Here is a 17,504-nt window from a genome sequence, read left to right on the forward strand (position 1 = left end):
CTCCCCTTCCCGGGCCATGGAAGAAAATTGTTTCCCACAAAACTAGTCTCTGGTGCCACAAAGCTTGGGAACCGCTGTCTTGGAGGCTTGGCTACATCGGGGGTGTGGCCTAATATGCAAAGGAGTTCCTGATACTGCTGCAAAAAAAGCCCTGTCTACTGCTACTCTATCCTCTAACATACAGACTATTCCTTGACAGGAATAGCTCAGGTTCCATATTTTCTCTTTCCCATCAGAATCGGAACCCGGCTCCTCAGCTAAGCAGATCAAATGGCATAGCTGGAGAGAGGGGAAAGAAGACGCTTTCTTCAAGCTGAGTCAGAGCCACACAATCCAATACAACTTTCCAAACCAGAGGAAAAGAATTAGCCTTTTGAGACAATCCTACATTCATTTGCTGCCATCCAGTGGTAATCGTGAGTATTACCTATGGAAAAAGCAACGTCTGTCTCACCAGGCAAGGATCAATTCAAAAATCCAATACTTCTGAATCCTTTAATTGCCGTTTATTTCATTTCAGTAACTGACTTCTCTCCGAGTAAGCATTCAGCACACAGAGCCTTTCCCCACTCAATAGTGTATCCTTTTCACAAGTGTATTTACCGCCCCAGAAACATTTCTCTCAAGGCAGTTTCCAATGGGTAGCTGTGTTGATCTGAAGCAACGGAAGAAAGTTGGATTTCAGTGGCACCTTTAAAACCAACAGAGTTTAATTCTGGGTATAGGCTTTTGTGTCCATGTACACCTCTACAAAATTTGCATGCATACAAAAGCTCAGAGCTTTTTTTGGTTTGTGGCAGGATCTCCTTTTGCCACACACCATACGTAGCCAATCCTCCAAGAGCTTACAGAACTCTTCGTACAGGGCCTACTGTAAGCTTTAGGAGGACTGGCTACATCAGGGGGGTGCGGCCTAATATGCAAAGGAGCTGCTGCTAAAATTCCACCCCTGTAGCCAATCCTCCAAGAGCTTACAGAACTCTTCGTATAGGGCCTACTGTAAGCTTTAGGAGGACTGGCTACATCAGGGGGGTGCGGCCTAATATGCAAAGGAGCTGCTGCTAAAATTCCACCCCTGTAGCCAATCCTCCAAGAGCTTACAGAACTCTTCGTACAGGGCCTACTGTAAGCTTTAGGAGGACTGGCTACATCAGGGGGGTGCGGCCTAATATGCAAAGGAGCTGCTGCTAAAATTCCACCCCTGTAGCCAATCCTCCAAGAGTTTACAGAACTCTTCGTACAGGGCCTACTGTAAGCTTTAGGAGGACTGGCTACATCAGGGGGGTGCGGCCTAATATGCAAAGGAGCTGCTGCTAAAATTCCACCCCTGTAGCCAATCCTCCAAGAGCTTACAGAACTCTTCGTACAGGGCCTACTGTAAGCTTTAGGAGGACTGGCTACATCAGGGGGGTGCGGCCTAATATGCAAAGGAGCTGCTGCTAAAATTCCACCCCTGTAGCCAATCCTCCAAGAGCTTACAGAACTCTTCGTACAGGGCCTACTGTAAGCTTTAGGAGGACTGGCTACATCAGGGGGGTGCGGCCTAATATGCAAAGGAGCTGCTGCTAAAATTCCACCCCTGTAGCCAATCCTCCAAGAGTTTACAGAACTCTTCGTACAGGGCCTACTGTAAGCTTTAGGAGGACTGGCTACATCAGGGGGGTGCGGCCTAATATGCAAAGGAGCTGCTGCTAAAATTCCACCCCTGTAGCCAATCCTCCAAGAGTTTACAGAACTCTTCGTACAGGGCCTACTGTAAGCTTTAGGAGGACTGGCTACATCAGGGGGGTGCGGCCTAATATGCAAAGGAGCTGCTGCTAAAATTCCACCCCTGTAGCCAATCCTCCAAGAGCTTACAGAACTCTTCGTACAGGGCCTACTGTAAGCTTTAGGAGGACTGGCTACATCAGGGGGGTGCGGCCTAATATGCAAAGGAGCTGCTGCTAAAATTCCACCCCTGTAGCCAATCCTCCAAGAGCTTACAGAACTCTTAGTACAGGGCCTACTGCAAGCTTTAGGAGGAGTGGCTACATCCAGGGGTTGTGGCCTAATATAGAAAGGAGTTCCTGTTGCAAAAAAAAGCTCATAGCCAGAATTAATCTATGTTAGTTTTAAAGGTGGCACTAGAATCCGACTTTTTTCTATCCCCCCCCCCGAGATTTGAGAACCTACATTACTGAAAACATTATAAACCTTAGTGTGAAGTCAATATATTCATTTAAATGTACATAAAAGATGGTGCATACTCACGAGTTTTTTTTTGTAGCAGGAACTCCTTTGCATACTAGGCTACACACACAAACACCCCTCCGAAGGAGCCAATCCTCCTGGAGATGATGTAGCCAATCCTCTAAGAGTTTACAAAAAAAAAGAGCCTTCTACGCTCTTGGCGGATTGGCTACATCAGGGGTGTGTGGCCTAATATGCAAAGGAGCTCCTGCTAGAATTCCACCCCTGCACAACTGCACAGCATCCACAATAGCATAACATTCACAAATGGGCAGATCCATCTTTGGATTCCATGCCTCATAAATCGCAGGGGTGTCAAATATGTGGCCCGGAGACCAAATCAGGCCCCCGAGCAACTGGCTGTCATCTGCTTCCCTCTCCCTCTCTCTTGCTTCCTTCTGCATCACAGCTTGCTTTGCAAGGCTTGCTAGAGAGCAAAACCTCTATTTTCTCCATTGGCTGAGGCTCCTCCCCCTCCTGGTCCCCTGGGGAAGGAAGGAAAGAGCCAGAGCTTCCTTTGCCCAGTTCCCTGGATCCCATGGGAGAAATACAAAGAAAGCACCTTTAAGACCAATGAGCGCTAATGTTTTAAGCGTGTTTTATTTTAGGGTTAAAAATAATCTTTAATCGTGTTTGCCTTTGTCCTTTTGTAAAGTTTGTATCTCTGCTCCCTAGTCTGAAATAGATGCACACATGGTCTGGCCTGACAAGGTCTCATTTATGTCAGATCTGACCCTCTGCTCTAGGTGAACAGACTGAGTAAGCTTAAAGAGTGGGGAAGTGAAAGCCCAACAAAGCATCTCAGGATTCCAGTGGTGAACTGGGCTCAGTTCAGTGGTGAACTGGGCTCAGTTCAGATGACCGCAAGAAAACCTCTTTTATCCTGCCACTCCAACGCCATCAAATCCGAAGCCTCCTTCTAGCCCAAAGCCAGAGCCAGTTTGGTGTAGCAGTTAAGTGCTACACCAAACTCTTATCAGAGAGAATGGGGTTCGATTCCCCACTCCTCCCCTTGCAGCTGCTGGAATGGCTTTGGGTCAGCCATAGCTCTTACAGAGCTGTCCTCGAAGGGGCAGCTTCTGTGAGAGCTCTCTCAGCCCCACCTACCTCACAGGGTGTCTGTTGTGGGGGAGGAAGATAAAGGAGATTGTGAGCCGCTCTGAGACTCTGAGATTCAGTGTATAGGGCGGGATATAAATCCAATATCATCTTCTTCTTCAAAGGGCAGAAGAAAGAGGCTCTGCAGTGGACCGAACAAGGCTTCATGCTTGGCTGAGTGGAGCAGCAGGAATCAAAACATATAGGTTGGATAAACATCTGGAGCAGAGGTCCATCAGCAACTATTAGCCACAGCGTATTGTTGGAACTCTCTGTCTGAGGCAGTGATGCTCTGTATTCTTGGTGCTTGGAAGGGGCACAGTGGGAGGGCTTCTAGTGTCCTGGCACCACTGATGGACCTCCGGATGGCACCTAGGTTTTTTGGCCAGTGTGTGACACAGAGTGTTGGACTGGATGGGCCATTGGCCTGATCCAACATGGCTTCTCTTATGTGACACAGAGTGTTGGACTGCATGGGCCACTGGCCTGATCCAACATGGCTTCTCTTATGTTCTTATGTGACACAGCGTGTTGGTCTGCATGGGCCATTGGCCTGATCCAACATGGCTTCTCTTATGTTCTTATGTGACACAGAGTGTTGGACTGCATGGGCAATTGGCCTGATCCAACATGGCTTCTCTTATGTTCTCATGGCCCCACTGATAGACCTCCTGATGGCACCTAGGTTTTTTGGCCACTGTGTGACAAAGAGTATTGGACTGGATGGGCCACTGGCCTGATCCAACATGGCTTCTCTTATGTTCTTCTGTGACATAGAGTGTTGGAGTGGATGGGCCATTGGACTGATCCAACATGGCTTCTCTTATGTTCTTATGTGACACAGAGTGTTGGACTGGATGGGCCATTGGCCTGATCCAACATGGCTTCTCTTCTGTTCTTATGTGACACAGAGTGTTGGACTGGATGGGCCACTGGCCTGATCCAGCATGGCTTCTCTTCTGTTCTTATGTGACACAGACTGTTGGACTGCATGGGCCATTGGACTGATCCAACATGGCTTCTCTTATGTTCTTATGTGACACAGAGTGTTGGACTGGATGGGCCACTGGCCTGATCCAACATGGCTTCTCTTCTGTTCTTATGTGACACAGAGTGTTGGACTGGATGGGCCACTGGCCTGATCCAGCATGGCTTCTCTTCTGTTCTTATGTGACACAGAGTGTTGGACTGCATGGGCCATTGGACTGATCCAACATGGCTTCTCTTATGTTCTTATGTGACACAGAGTGTTGGACTGCATGGGCCACTGGCCTGATCCAACATGGCTTCTCTTATGTTCTTAAGCTGATAAGTTTCAGTCTTTTGATTCTCATTCCTTTCCCCATAAACACATCTCTCAATCATGCTTAGTCAATGGACCAACCGTTCAAGGGCGGCACTAGGCAGCTCAGATCCGTTGTGGTGACACCATCCAGTATTTCGCAGGGAGCGCCGCAGATAGTAACCGAGGTATTCCCTGAAGAAAAACCGGTCCCACGTAAGTGCACTTCACCACCCCCAAGGCAGGCTGGAAAGAAAAGGAGGAGGGGGAAACCCAGAGAATTCCCAGTGAGTTGAATGGCTGCCAAGATCTCCCTAGCAACATTCATCTTTCCTGGAACAACTAAAATTTGAATCTGGGAGCACCTCAGAGATCAACAAGATTCAGGGGGGTATAAGCTTTCAACAGCTGAAGCTCCCTTTAGGTTTGACTCTCGAGATCTTTCTCTGTCAAACATCTGACACACAGGCTTTGCGGTTCTCAAGTGGCTTATATTTATTTTATGTGGCCAGGGGTTATTTTGTAGAAAAAAAGGTGGTAGAGCTCTTTAGCATAACTTATTAGCATATGCCACCACCTTCCCCTCAGCCAAAAGCAATCTGATGCAAGAGAGGAGAGCCCCGGGCATGCGAGGCCTGCTTGGGCTGGCTAGAGATCCAGCCAGCTCAAGCAGGTCTTGCTCGCCTGGGGCTCTCCTGGGCTGCCCCCGCCCACCCCGCCCCCCATCAAAAGGCCAGCAAGCCACCCACCGCCCAAAATCACATAAGAAGTGGAGAAAGAGTGGCACAGGCTTTTCCAAGAAGATGATATTGGATTTATATCCCGCCCTCCACTCCAAAGAGTCTCAGAGCGGCTCACAATCTCCTTTCCCTTTCTCCCCCACAACAGACACCCTGTGAGGTGGGTGGGGCTAAGAGAGCTCTTACAGGAGCTGCCCTTTCAAGGACAACCTCTGCCAGGGCTACGGCTGACCCAAGGCCATTCCAGCAGGTGCAAGTGAAGGAGTGGGGAATCAAACCCGGTTCTCCCAGATAAGAGTCCGCACACTTAACCACTACACCAAACTGGCTCCAGGGGTTAATGAGGGCTGCTTGGGGTGTGGCAAAGCCCCTGGTGGTTGGCTGGCTGCCCGCTCTCCTAAGCCAGGAATTGTTATGCAGCTGCACCTGCTATTCAACAGACAAGGTGGGGAAGAAGAGAGGGAACCCTCAGAAAGGTTCACAAGCCGTGCTCCTGTGAGCTCCTGCTGAATCTGAGGCCTGTACGTGGCTCTCGCATTAAGCACGTTTGGCCACCCCTAGTCTATTAATGTGAACAGTACAGGGCAACCCCTCTGACCACCACAAACCTTACCACGGTTGCTGTTCACAGATATAACGGTGAGCAGAGAAGCGAATACCAAGCCAGAGGAAGCCCCGCCTCTGAGGACATCCCCACCCGTCACTCCATAGGTCCCAGCAGGAAGTCGAGGAACTGCACAGTGCAAAGTTCTGTCATCACCAGTGACATTGGTGCAGGCAGCACCTCCGACGAACACATACATGTCTTCCGTTCGCCTCACCCGCGACACCCTTATAGTCAGAAACTGGTTCGCGGCAGCAAGAAGGGAAAGGAAAACAGGAGTGGAATCTTCGGTGTAATTTATTTCGCCGATTAAATACAAGATGTCATCTACATAAAGCCTCACAGTGGTGTTTCCGTCCCCTGGAGGGACGAGGCACTGAAGGGCCCAAAAAGAGGCATTGGTGAGGAGACAGTGGTGGTCTCCTATGACAACAGAGGTCTTGTTCCTTCCTTTTAAGGCTGTGCCCTCCAGTGTGAGAAGCCCTCCGCCATTAATGCTGAAATTCTGGGGGTAGAACCGGAGCACGCGGGGATCTACTCTGAAGAGACTGGAACCTTTTCGAAAAAGGCAAGCCTGTCCCCAACTCCTGTGCTGCACGGAAACAACATGGTCGCCTGCAACGAGGCTGTTTAAGCGGCACTCAACGTTGGTTTCATTCCAGAAAGTGATACTGCAAGGGAGATAACTGTCCACCTCTATCGAGGTTTCTTCCATCATCCACACTGAACTCTGAGCTCTGATGAGCAAACAAATCAGCATATCACTGAACTCTACATTCACAGCATCGATAATAAAGGTCAAGTTTTCAAGAAGGTGGAATGAACAGTCTTCAAGGCAATGGCTATTGATCCCATTCACAGACACTGTGACTCCAAGTTCTTGAGATGCATCACGGAACTGCCCGTTATCCACCGGAAGATCCCTTCTCGAGAGAACACACTTTATTACGGTATCATCGGAGCTCTGGATCTCACAGGTGAAATTGCCGCTGAGGTTCACGCGAGGCAAATTAGTCTGAGATTTTAAATTACGGCCAGATATAGTGAGCCACTGACCGCCACAAACGGAACCATGAGATGGAAAGATGGTCCTTATCGACGGAGCTACCGTAAAGTGCTGTCTGGCGGCTGGTATCTTGGCATAGCCCATCTGCTTCTGGAGAATTCTGATGGGGTACTCTCCCGGTTCAAAAATATTTAGCGGTAGGGAGCACTGAGCACCAACTGTAGAATGATTGGCATGCTCTATCTTGAGCTCGCATTCTACAGACCCAAGGAGGGCCACCCAATCGGTCATGTTGACCACCTCTGTTTTCAGAAGCAGGGTATCGTTTGCCATTTCTACTTCAACATCTACGACGTCAGGAGTCAAAGACTTTTGGTAAAGAAAGGTGAAATTTGAGATGCTCCAGACAGGCATTTCTACAGATGATCTGTTGCCAATAAACAACTGCACGTTGGCTGAAAGGTCTTGGGCAGTGATATTGGACTGCTGAATAGCCGGTGGACTACGGCATACAATTTTCTCTTCATTCAGGTAGGAAACAAGACAGGGTTGTGAGCCCACAAAGATGGAGACCATATGCCGGTTGCTGGTAAAACCTGTTCCAGAGATTGTGAGCAAAGTTCCACCTAGGATGACAATAAAATGATAACACAGTGTAATTAAATCTCATATTAAAAGGAAGACTATCATTTAGACCAAGGATCCCCCAACCTTTTTGAGCCTGAGGGCACCTTGGGAATTCTGACACTACATGGTCACAAAATGGCTGCCTCAGGAGGTGGTCGGCCACAAAATTGCCATCGCAACTTCCCTTCAGTCACACAGTGAAGATCTTTGTGCTGTGGCGGCAGCTGCTGCCAAAGCAACGTTTTTGAAAATCGGCACAGCCAATCAACTCTCTAATCAGTGGCCAATCAGAATCCTTGCAGGGCAAAAGCCCCAAACGGTCCCACCCACTTACTAAAAACACTTGATGGCTGCCAAGAATGGTGTTGGAAGGTGACACAGTGCCCACAGGCCCATATTGGGGACCGCTGACCCTGGACCAAGTTTCCTTCAAAAGAACACCAATGTTCACTATGGCCAGGGGTGGAATTCTAGCAGGAGCTCCTTTGCATATTAGGCCACACCCCCTGAGGTAGCCAACGCTCCAGGTTATCCCTGTTAGAATACGAAACTAGAGACAGCTGAAATGGTTGGGGGGTCATGTATATAATATAGTGGGTTCTAAAAATTGAAGAGGCCAGGTGGTCGTGATAAATAGCTCTTTATTAAGTACAGCATGGTAGATGGTTGCCCTACAAAGACTAGAGAACTGAGCCAACTGGGCCAACTATATACAACTCCGGGTTCCCACGCAAGCACATTATTGGGTCATTCAAACCGACAGGGGCTCGTGATTGGTGTAGGGCAGCAGGGATTTGGATCCTGCTGCCTCTTGTTCCCAAGCCCCCCAAGCTTCGATCAAATGGCTCCAATGAGCCAGGCAGGAACACCCAATTCAGTCTTCTATTGAGTCCACATACACAACAGGTGGCGGATTTGGGGGGAACTGGAGGAAAGAGGATGAATCCACCCGCAGTTCATAGGATGCGCTAAGCTTTCTCATGGGATCTATTCTGCGGCCAGCTGACAAAACGTAATCTGGTCATCCTAAATCACACACTTTCTAAAGGTTCCCTTCCATCGGAACAAAGGAGGATGCCATAAGGCACACAGGAGCCAATTTGGGGCCCTGATTTAGGAAAATCCCCATATAGGTAACTGGGCAAATTGCTCTATTGTGGAAAAGAGACTTGTCGCTGTTCCTTTAAAAGCGTACCTAAACATGCAGGGACATACCGGTGTCACTTACCAAGAAAGGAACCGCAACACGGCTCCATTTTGAAGACCTCTGTAACGTACCGGATGAACGGCTCCGCTCTGGAAGATAAACCCCGTAGTTAACGACTGTTTGCATTTTGTCACACAGAAAGTCCCACGTTATCTTGGGTCCTTGCGACTCTGGGGCTTGAACTTAAGACCCAATTCTTAGAGTTGGGGGTCCTCGCACAAATTTTTTAGAAATGTCAAATACACAAAGAACATTAGGGTTTGTAGAATCTTTCGGGCTCAAGTGCCGTGTTCTACTGGAGAAAGTTTTTCTTTCAGACGTTTCGTTCTCAGCTGCGGAGAACATCCTCAGTGGCGTTGCAGCCAGAGCAGGCGCTCAGACCTTCTTGGCTGCTGTGCATTGAGTGAAGGTCAGAACGCCTGCTCCAGCTGCAACGCCACTGAGGATGTTCTCCACAGCTGAGAACGAAACGTCTGGAAGGAAAACTTTCTCCAGTAGAACACGGCACTTGGGCCCGAAAGATTCTACAAACCCTAATGAAGATGCCAGCCGTGAAAACCTGAAATCTTTGATAACACAAAGAACATTTAGCTGCATTTACGTGCCCAGCAGCTACGGCTTGCCTTCTCTTTCTTCAACACTCACAAATCTAAGTGTTGAAGCCCTTTGGAGGAGGCACTGGTTTGTTCTCATGGTGCATCTCATCAGCGTGCTCTTTCAGCTCTTCACTTCATACTCCCTCAGGCAACTGCGTAATTATTTAGGCAGGGCCTTGGCTCAGCGGCAGAGCAAGTGCTTGGCATGCAGAAGGTCCCAGGTTCAATTCCCAGCAATTCCAGTGGAAGGAATTCAGTGGACCTTTGCCTGAGACCTGAGAAAGCGGCTGCCAGTCTGAGTAGACAAGACTGACTCTGATGGGCCAAAAGGCCTGAATCAGTTTAAGGCAGCCTTGCGTGTGCTCATGTGTTCAAACCTAGCCTTAAAATCTATTCCCACAACGGCTATTTTTGTAGAAAAAAACCCAGCAGGGACTCATTTGCATATTAGGCCGCACCCCCTGATATCACCATTGTTTTGTACAGGGCTTTTTGGTAGAGAAAGCCAGCAGGGACTCATTTGCATATTAGGCCGCACCCCCTGATATCACCTTGTTTTGTTCAGGGCTTTTTGGTAGAGAAAGTCCAGCAGGGACTTATTTGCATATTAGGCCGCACCACCTGATAGCACCATTGTTTGTGCAGGGCTTTTTGATAGAGAAAGCCCAGCAGGGACTCATTTGCCTATTAAGCCGCACCCCCTGATATCACCATTGTTTTGTACAGGGCTTTTTGGTAGTGAAAGCCCAGCAGGGACTCATTTGCATATTAGGCCACACCCCCTGATATCACCATTGTTTTGTGCAGGGCTTTTTTGTAGAGAAAGCCCACCAGGGACTCATTTGCATATTAGGCCGCACCCCCTGATATCACCACTGTTTCACACAGGGCTTTTTTGTAGAGAAAGCCCAGCAGGGACTCATTTGCTTATTAGGCCACACCCCCTGATATCACCATTGTTTCACACAGGGCTTTTTTGTAGAGAAAGCCCAGCAGGAACTCATTTGCATATTAGGCCGCACCCCTTGACACCAAGCCAGCCAGAGCTGCATTCCTGTGAGTTCCTCCTCAAAAAAAAGCCCCGATTCCCACCTTATTTTGCTAGCAAGAAAAAACCTGAACTATTTTCAGTTCATGCTAGGGTTGCCTGGGGAGTACCTGGAGATTTGGGAGACGGAACAGAGGGAGCATGGAGTTTAGGGGGGCAGGGTGGAATGCCATACACCCCGACCTCCAAAGCAGCCATTTTCTCCAGGGGAATTGGTCTTCTGGAGATCAACTGTAATAGAGGGAGACCTCCAGATGCTACCTGGAGTGCATACGACGTGCCTCAGCTTCCAAACCGGAATAGACAGGCCTCAGATTCAGCAGGAGCTCACAGGAGTGCAGCTCCTGAACCTTTCTGAGGGTTCCCCCTCTTCCTCTCCACCTACCTTGTCCACTGAATAGTAGGTGCAGCTGCATAACAATCCCTGGACTAGGAAAGCGGGCAGCCAGCCAGCCACCAGGGGCTTTGCCACACCCCCAGCAGCCCTCATCCGCCCCTGGAGAAGTCCACACCACCCTTTCTCCACTTCTTATGTGATTTTGGGTGGTAGGGGGCTTGCTGGCCTTTTGACTGGGTGGGGAGCAGCCCAAGAGAGCCCCAGGTGAGCGAAGCCTGCTTCGGTTGGCTGGATCTCTAGCCAGCCCAAGCAGGCTTCGCTCGCCCAGGACTCTCCTTTCTTGCATCAGGTTGCTTTTGGCTCCGGAGGGAGTGACATATGTTAATGAGTTATGCTAATGAGCTCCTCTGCTTGTTTTTTCTACACAAACACCCCTGGGAATAGCAGTACCTTTTTCTACTACAAGCTGTTTTGACGCCTGAACATTAAAAACTGCAAGCCTGCCATGAAGCACACCCCATAATATTCTAATTAGCAGGAAGGCACTGGAGCCCTAATTCTTATTTATTTCTCAAACTGGGCCGCAGACCTCTCCTATCCACTTGTAGCCATCCTATCACAGTTCCATTTGTTTCACATTCTTCTCCTGAAGTTCCCCGAGAAAGAACCGTTCGTGTCAGCTGCGTCTTCTTACCCCTTAGCATCTAACGGCACATCGTTAAGGAAGACAGAAAGGTTGTACAGTCCACGTGTCAAGGGAGGCAGTGCTACATGGAGTCCATGACGGGTTCGTGCCTGGATTTCTGCCACAGACTCCTGAATTATCACCTTCACGTCCAACCCGGCATAATTTGTGAACGACGATATACCGATGTGGAGAGTCTGACCTGCAAAGAAGGAAACAGACCAGACATTCGATGAAATTGCTGAGCAGACAGGTTAAAACGGATAAAAGGAGGGACTTCTTCACCCAAAGGGTGATTAACATGTGGAACTCACTGCCACAGGAGGTGGTGGCGGCCACAAGCATAGCCACCTTCAAGAGGGGTTTAGATAAAAATATGGAGCAGAGGTCCACCAGTGGCTATTAGCCACAGTGTGTGTGTATGTATAAAATTTTTTGCCACTGTGTGACACAGAGTGTTGGACTGGATGGGCCGTTGGCCTGATCCAACATGGCTTCTCTTATGTTCTTACAAGCTGCAGGAAGCGTGGTGAGAAACAAAGACATTTGGTCACCATTCTATAGTTGATTTTAAATAAATATGGGTATCCCAACCTGAACAACAAGCTAATCTCGCACTATGCATGAATGGACACGCAGAATGGCTATAGGGACATACAGGGGCGGAATTCTAGCAGGAGCTCCTTTGCATATTAGGCCACACACCCCTGATGTAGCCATTCTTCCAAGAGCTTAGCAGGAGCCCCTTTGCATATTAGGCCACACACCCCTGACATAGCCAATCTTCCAAGAGCTTAGCAGAAGCTCCTTTGCATATTAGGCCACACACCCCTGATGTAGTCAATCTTCCAAGAGCTTAGGAGGAGCTCCTTTGCATATTGGGCCACACACCCCTGATGTAGCCAATCTTCCAAGAGCTTACAAAAAAGAGCCTTATACGCTCCTGGAGGATTGGCTACATCAGGGGGGTGAGGCCTAATATGCAAAGGAGCTCCTGCTAGAATTCCACCCCTGGTGACATGTATATTACTCATAGACATCTCGTATTTATTTTATTGCAATTATCTCTGTTATATATTTGTGAGCTATATAATCTAGAACCTTTTTTTTTTTAGCTTTCTCCTTCACTCTTTTTTTTCCCCTTTTCCTCCCCCTCCTTCCAACCTATGGAAAATTAATAAAATCTGTTCAAAAAAACCCCCCCTACAACTTCAAGAGCCCCAATAATCGCTCCATATCAAATGTAGACAGAAGCGTGGCCACATTCTGAAGCTTGGACAGAAGGGGGCAATGAGGAAGAACCTCTTAGCTGCCTTGCAGGTAGAGTTATCTGAACTCTACAACGCAGCTAATAAGACGCGCTCCCCTCTTCGCCATGGGATCTTGCCCACCGTGGGCCTTCCTGCGAACGACTTTTACCAACTTCAGACTCCAGCATTACGCAGAATCGTTTCTCTTGCTAGGTTCAATACCCTCCCTTTTGCGATTTTAACCGGGAGATTTAACAGTACACCTTTTTGCTAACAGACTATGCCCTCGTGCAAGTGGGCCCACTGAAACAGTGTCTCATGTTGAACAAAGCAGGAGTCAAGTTTCACCTTTGAGACCAACCAATTTTTATTTAGAATGTCAGCTTTCGTGTGCTCTTAATCAGACGAGGAATCCAGCACAGTGAGCAAAGCCATACATAATTGAGCACAGCCATACATAGCTGGTAGGCAGTGGCCCAGAATGCAACACGGTACAGATTTAAGAACCAATGACAGTGGAGTAAAATTATCTGGTAGGCAGTGGCCCAGAATGCAACACGGTACAGATTTAAGAACCAATGACAGTGAAGTAAAATTATCTGGTAGGCAGTGGCCCAGAATGCAACATGGTACAGATTTAAGAACCAATGACAGTGAAGTAAAATTATCTGGTAGGAAGTGGTTTAGAATGTAAAATGGTACAATGGAGTGTCGCATGTGTTATTAGAATGCTGTTATTATGTTAATATTGGGCTCAACATTTTATCGTTAATTCTTGATAGTATCTTAGAGCTTCCGGATTCATATAAACTACTGTATCTATTAAACGTTTGAGCAGACTTCAAAGGATGGTGGAAGACAGGAGGGCCTGGCGTGACTTTGTCCATGGGGTCACAAAGAGTCGGACTCGACGGTGCGACTGAACAACAAAAATCTATTCAACAAAGATGGGAGCGCAACTGACGCTGCGGCAAAGTTTTTGCAGGCTGCTCTTCTTATACGCAGTAATGCATTGTAATTTAAATTTGTATTAGATGGACTTTCGACTTATTTTTGTACGGGTTCCCTACCCTTTCAGAATGTTCTTTTGCATTGACTCGTGTTGGCATGTTTTATCTATTTGCGCGCATGTGTGTGTACATCTATTTCCACCCCCCCCCCTTTCTTTTATCTCTCCTTTAATACCAATAAAGGTAACTGAACTAACTAGTGGAATCTGAGTTCCATCAAGGATGATTTGTCATTGTCTCCTCGTCTTGCAGGTATTTAGCCTAGGCAGGGCCAGAGACACGAGTTCCTGGGCAAAAGTCAAAGGGCTCGTAGCCCTTAGCTCACAGCCTAGGTCTTGTACAAGTCGACCTGGCAAAACCAGACCAGCCCAAATTGGTTTGGGTGTTTTTTGTTTGTTTGTTTGTTTAGATGATTCTGTCATTTGGGATTTTCCTTCTCTTGTGTTAACTGCTTTGGGCCCCTCCTGGGAGAAAAACCAGAGTAAAAATCCTTAAACAAACAAAAGATATCAACCAGCTTTTCAACCATCTTCTCATTTTCAACTGCAAAAGCCTATAAGACATTAAGCTGGTAGCCATTCCTATGGCTTGCCCCGGAGTCTAGTAAGCACAGAGATACTGTTTTGATCAGGGGTGGAATTCTGGCAGAAGCCTCTTTGCATATTAGGCCATACACCCGATGTAGCCAATCGTCCTGGAGCTTACAAGGTTCTTTTTTGTAAGCTCTTGGAGGACTGGCTACATTAGGGGTTTGTAGCCTAATATGCAAAGGAACTCCTGCTAGAACTCCGCCCCTGGTCTTGATACGGAAACTGAAGTTCAATGTCAAACCAATCTTGTGTTGGATTCCCCTACTCCAGGGGTGGCCAACGGTAGCTCTCCAGATCTTTTTTTTTGCCTACACCTCCCATCAGCCCCAGCCAGCATGGCCAATGGCTGGGGCTGATGGGAGTTGTAGGCAAAAAACATCTGGAGAGCTACCGTTGGCCACCCCTGTCCTACTCCCATCTGCTCAGCTAAAGGACTCAACGAGTCCTTAAGGAATATGTGGGATGTGCTTCAAAACTGACCTTCAAAACTGAGAGGCGATATGATTACCATCTTCAAGTCCTTGAAGGGCTGTCCTAAAAAGAATGGTCTGGAATTGTTTTCTGTGGCCCCAGAAGGTAGGACCAGAAATTAAATCAAAAGAGGTTCCGGCTCAATATTAGGAAGAACTTCCTGACCGTTAGAGTGGTTTCTCAGAGGAACAGGCTTCCTTGGGAGGTGGTGGGCTCTCCTTCCTTGGAAGTTTTTAGTCAGAGGCTAGGTGGCCATCTGACAGCAATGAGGATCCTGTGGATTTAGGGGGAGGCAGGCCTCAGATTCAGCAGGAGCTCACAAGAGCGCAGTTTCTGAACCTTTCTGAACCTCATGCACCCGCCCTGAGCCCGCTTCGGTGGGGTAGGGCGGGATATAAATCAAATGAAATAAAATAATAAATTTCTGAGGGTTCCCCCTCCTCCTCCCCACCTACCTTGTTTCCCCACCTACCTCCTCAAGAGGAGCCCTCCATGCCAACAGGGCCATCTGGTCCTACTCCGTCTCCCCACACCACGGGGAGGTCAAACGGGCCCGCATTTGGGCAGGTGCATGAGGCCCTCCCCCACTGGAGGGGCGGGGAGTGGAGCCTTGCAGGGGGTGGCAAAAGCCCCAGCGCCAGCCCTGCTGGGGAGGGAGGGAAAGAGCCAGAGCTTCCTTTGCCCAGTTCCCAGGATTGCACGGGAGAGATACAAAGAAAGCACCTTTAAGACCAAAGGGTGCTAAAGTTTTAAGCATTTTTTAAGATTTTTTTTTAAAAAAATCTTTAGTTGTATTTGTCTGTGTCCTTTATAAAGTTTATATCTCTGCTGTTGTTCAGTTGCACAGTCGAATCCGACTCTTTGAGACCCCCTGGACCAAGTCACGCCAGGCCCTCCTGACTTCCACCATTCTCCGAAGTCTGCTCAAATTCATGTTAGTTCCATCAGTAATGCTGTCCAGCCATCTCATCTTTTGCCCTCCCCTTCTTCTTTTGCCTTCTGTCTTTCCCAGCATCAGGGTCTTCTCCAGGGAGTGCTCCCTTCTCATTGGGTGGCCAAAGTATTTGAGCTTCAGCTTCAGCATCTGACCTTCCAGAGAACAGTCAGGGTTGGTTTCATGTTAGTCACAGCAGTAACGCTGTCCAGCCATCTCATCTTTTGCCGCCCCCTTCTTCTTTTGCCTTCTGTCTTTCCCAGCATCAGGGTCTTCTCCAGGGAGTGCTCCCTTCTCATTGGATGGCCAAAGTATTTGAGCTTCAGCTTCAGCACCTGACCTTCCAGGGAATAGTCTGGGTTGATTTCCATTAGGACTGACTGATTTGATCTTCTTGCAGTCCAAGGGACTCTCGAGTCTTCTCCATTGAGCGCTCCCTTCTCATTTGAGGGCCAAAGTCTTTGAGCTTCAGCTTCAGCATCTGACCTTCCAGGGAACAGTCTGGGTTGATTTCCCTTAGGACTGACTGATTGGATCTTCTTGCAGTCCGAGGGACTCTCCAGTCTTCTCCAGGGAGTGCTCCCTTCTCCTTTGGTGGCCAAAGTATCTGAGCTTCAGCTTCAGCATCTGACCTTCCAGGGAACAGTCTGGGTTGATTTCCCTTAGGACTGACTGATTTGGTCTTCTTGCAGTCCAAGGGACTCTCAAGATTCTTCTCCAGCACCACAGCTCGAAAGCATCTATTCTTCTGTGTTCGGCCTTCCTTATGGTCCAGCTCCTAATTTTAAATACCTAAATAGGTACATACATGGTTCGGCCTGACAAGGTCTCATTTGTGTCAGATCCAGCCCTCATAACAAATGAGTTTGACATCCCTGACCTAAATGTAGGGCTTTTTTAAAGCCAGAATGCGCTGGAACACCGTTCCGGCTGGCCCAGGCAACATTCCGGCTGGTGCAGGAAGCATTCCAGCTCAGCCTCATTGACTTCCCCCGCTGCCTGGCAGGGCTCCAGGAGGCCAGCCGCACTTGCGTGGGGGCCTCCCGATGTCCAGCTGGCCAGTGGGGCTCGAGGGGCCAAGCTGCAGAGCCAGGGCTCTGTGGGAGTCAGCACTTTTACAGGTGAGTTGCTTGCATCCCCTTTCTTTCAGTCTCTTTATTTTTCCTTTCCTTTCCTTTCTTTTCTCTTTCTTTCTTTTTTCCCTCCTTTCTTTCCCTCCTTCCCTCCCTTTTCCTTTCTTCCTATTTCCTTTCTTTCTTTCTTTTTTTCTCTATTTGTTTCCAACTACCTCCCCCTCCTTCCCTTTCATTCATTCATTATTTCCTTTTTGTCAGTCTTTCCTTCTTTCTTTCCAACTCTCTCCTCCCTTTCATTCATTCATTCATTCATTCATTCATTCATTCATTCATTATTTCTTTCTTTTTGGCAGTGTTCTTTCTTTCTTTTTCCCCCCTTTCATGCATTCATTTTTTTCTTTCTTTCTTTCTTTCTTTCTTTCTTTCTTTCTTTCTTTCTTTCTTTCTTTCTTTCTTTCTTTCTTTCTTTCTTTCTTTCTTTCTGTCAGTCTTTCTTTTTCTCTATTTGCTTTATTTTCCACTCCCTCACTCTTTCTTTCTGTCAATATTTATTTTTCCCTGTTTGCCTTATTTCCCACTACCCCCCTCCCTCCCTCCCTCTCTCTCTCTCTCTCTCTCTCCTCTCTTTCCAACTCTCTCCCCCCTTTCATTCATTCAGTCAGTCTCCTCCTGCCTGTTTGCTTTATCTTTCTTTCTTTCTTTCTTTCTTTCTTT

General features: G+C 48.0%; 1 protein-coding gene across 1 annotated transcript in view; it reads right to left on the reverse strand.

Annotated features, from left to right (window-relative positions):
- PKHD1 (PKHD1 ciliary IPT domain containing fibrocystin/polyductin) overlaps positions 1 to 17,504 on the reverse strand; it is a 323,925-nt gene that overhangs the window by 252,335 nt on the left and 54,086 nt on the right. Inside the window, exons 20-23 of the mRNA XM_060256755.1 lie at positions 11,469 to 11,661; positions 8,815 to 8,882; positions 5,963 to 7,585; positions 4,712 to 4,855 (exon numbers count right to left, since the gene is read on the reverse strand). Coding sequence (XP_060112738.1) covers positions 4,712 to 4,855; positions 5,963 to 7,585; positions 8,815 to 8,882; positions 11,469 to 11,661 — 2,028 coding nt within the window. The remainder of the gene's footprint in view (positions 1 to 4,711; positions 4,856 to 5,962; positions 7,586 to 8,814; positions 8,883 to 11,468; positions 11,662 to 17,504) is intronic.

The sequence above is a fragment of the Heteronotia binoei genome, chromosome 1 (genome assembly GCF_032191835.1).
Source record: "Heteronotia binoei isolate CCM8104 ecotype False Entrance Well chromosome 1, APGP_CSIRO_Hbin_v1, whole genome shotgun sequence".
NCBI classification, from domain to species: Eukaryota; Metazoa; Chordata; class Lepidosauria; order Squamata; family Gekkonidae; genus Heteronotia; species Heteronotia binoei.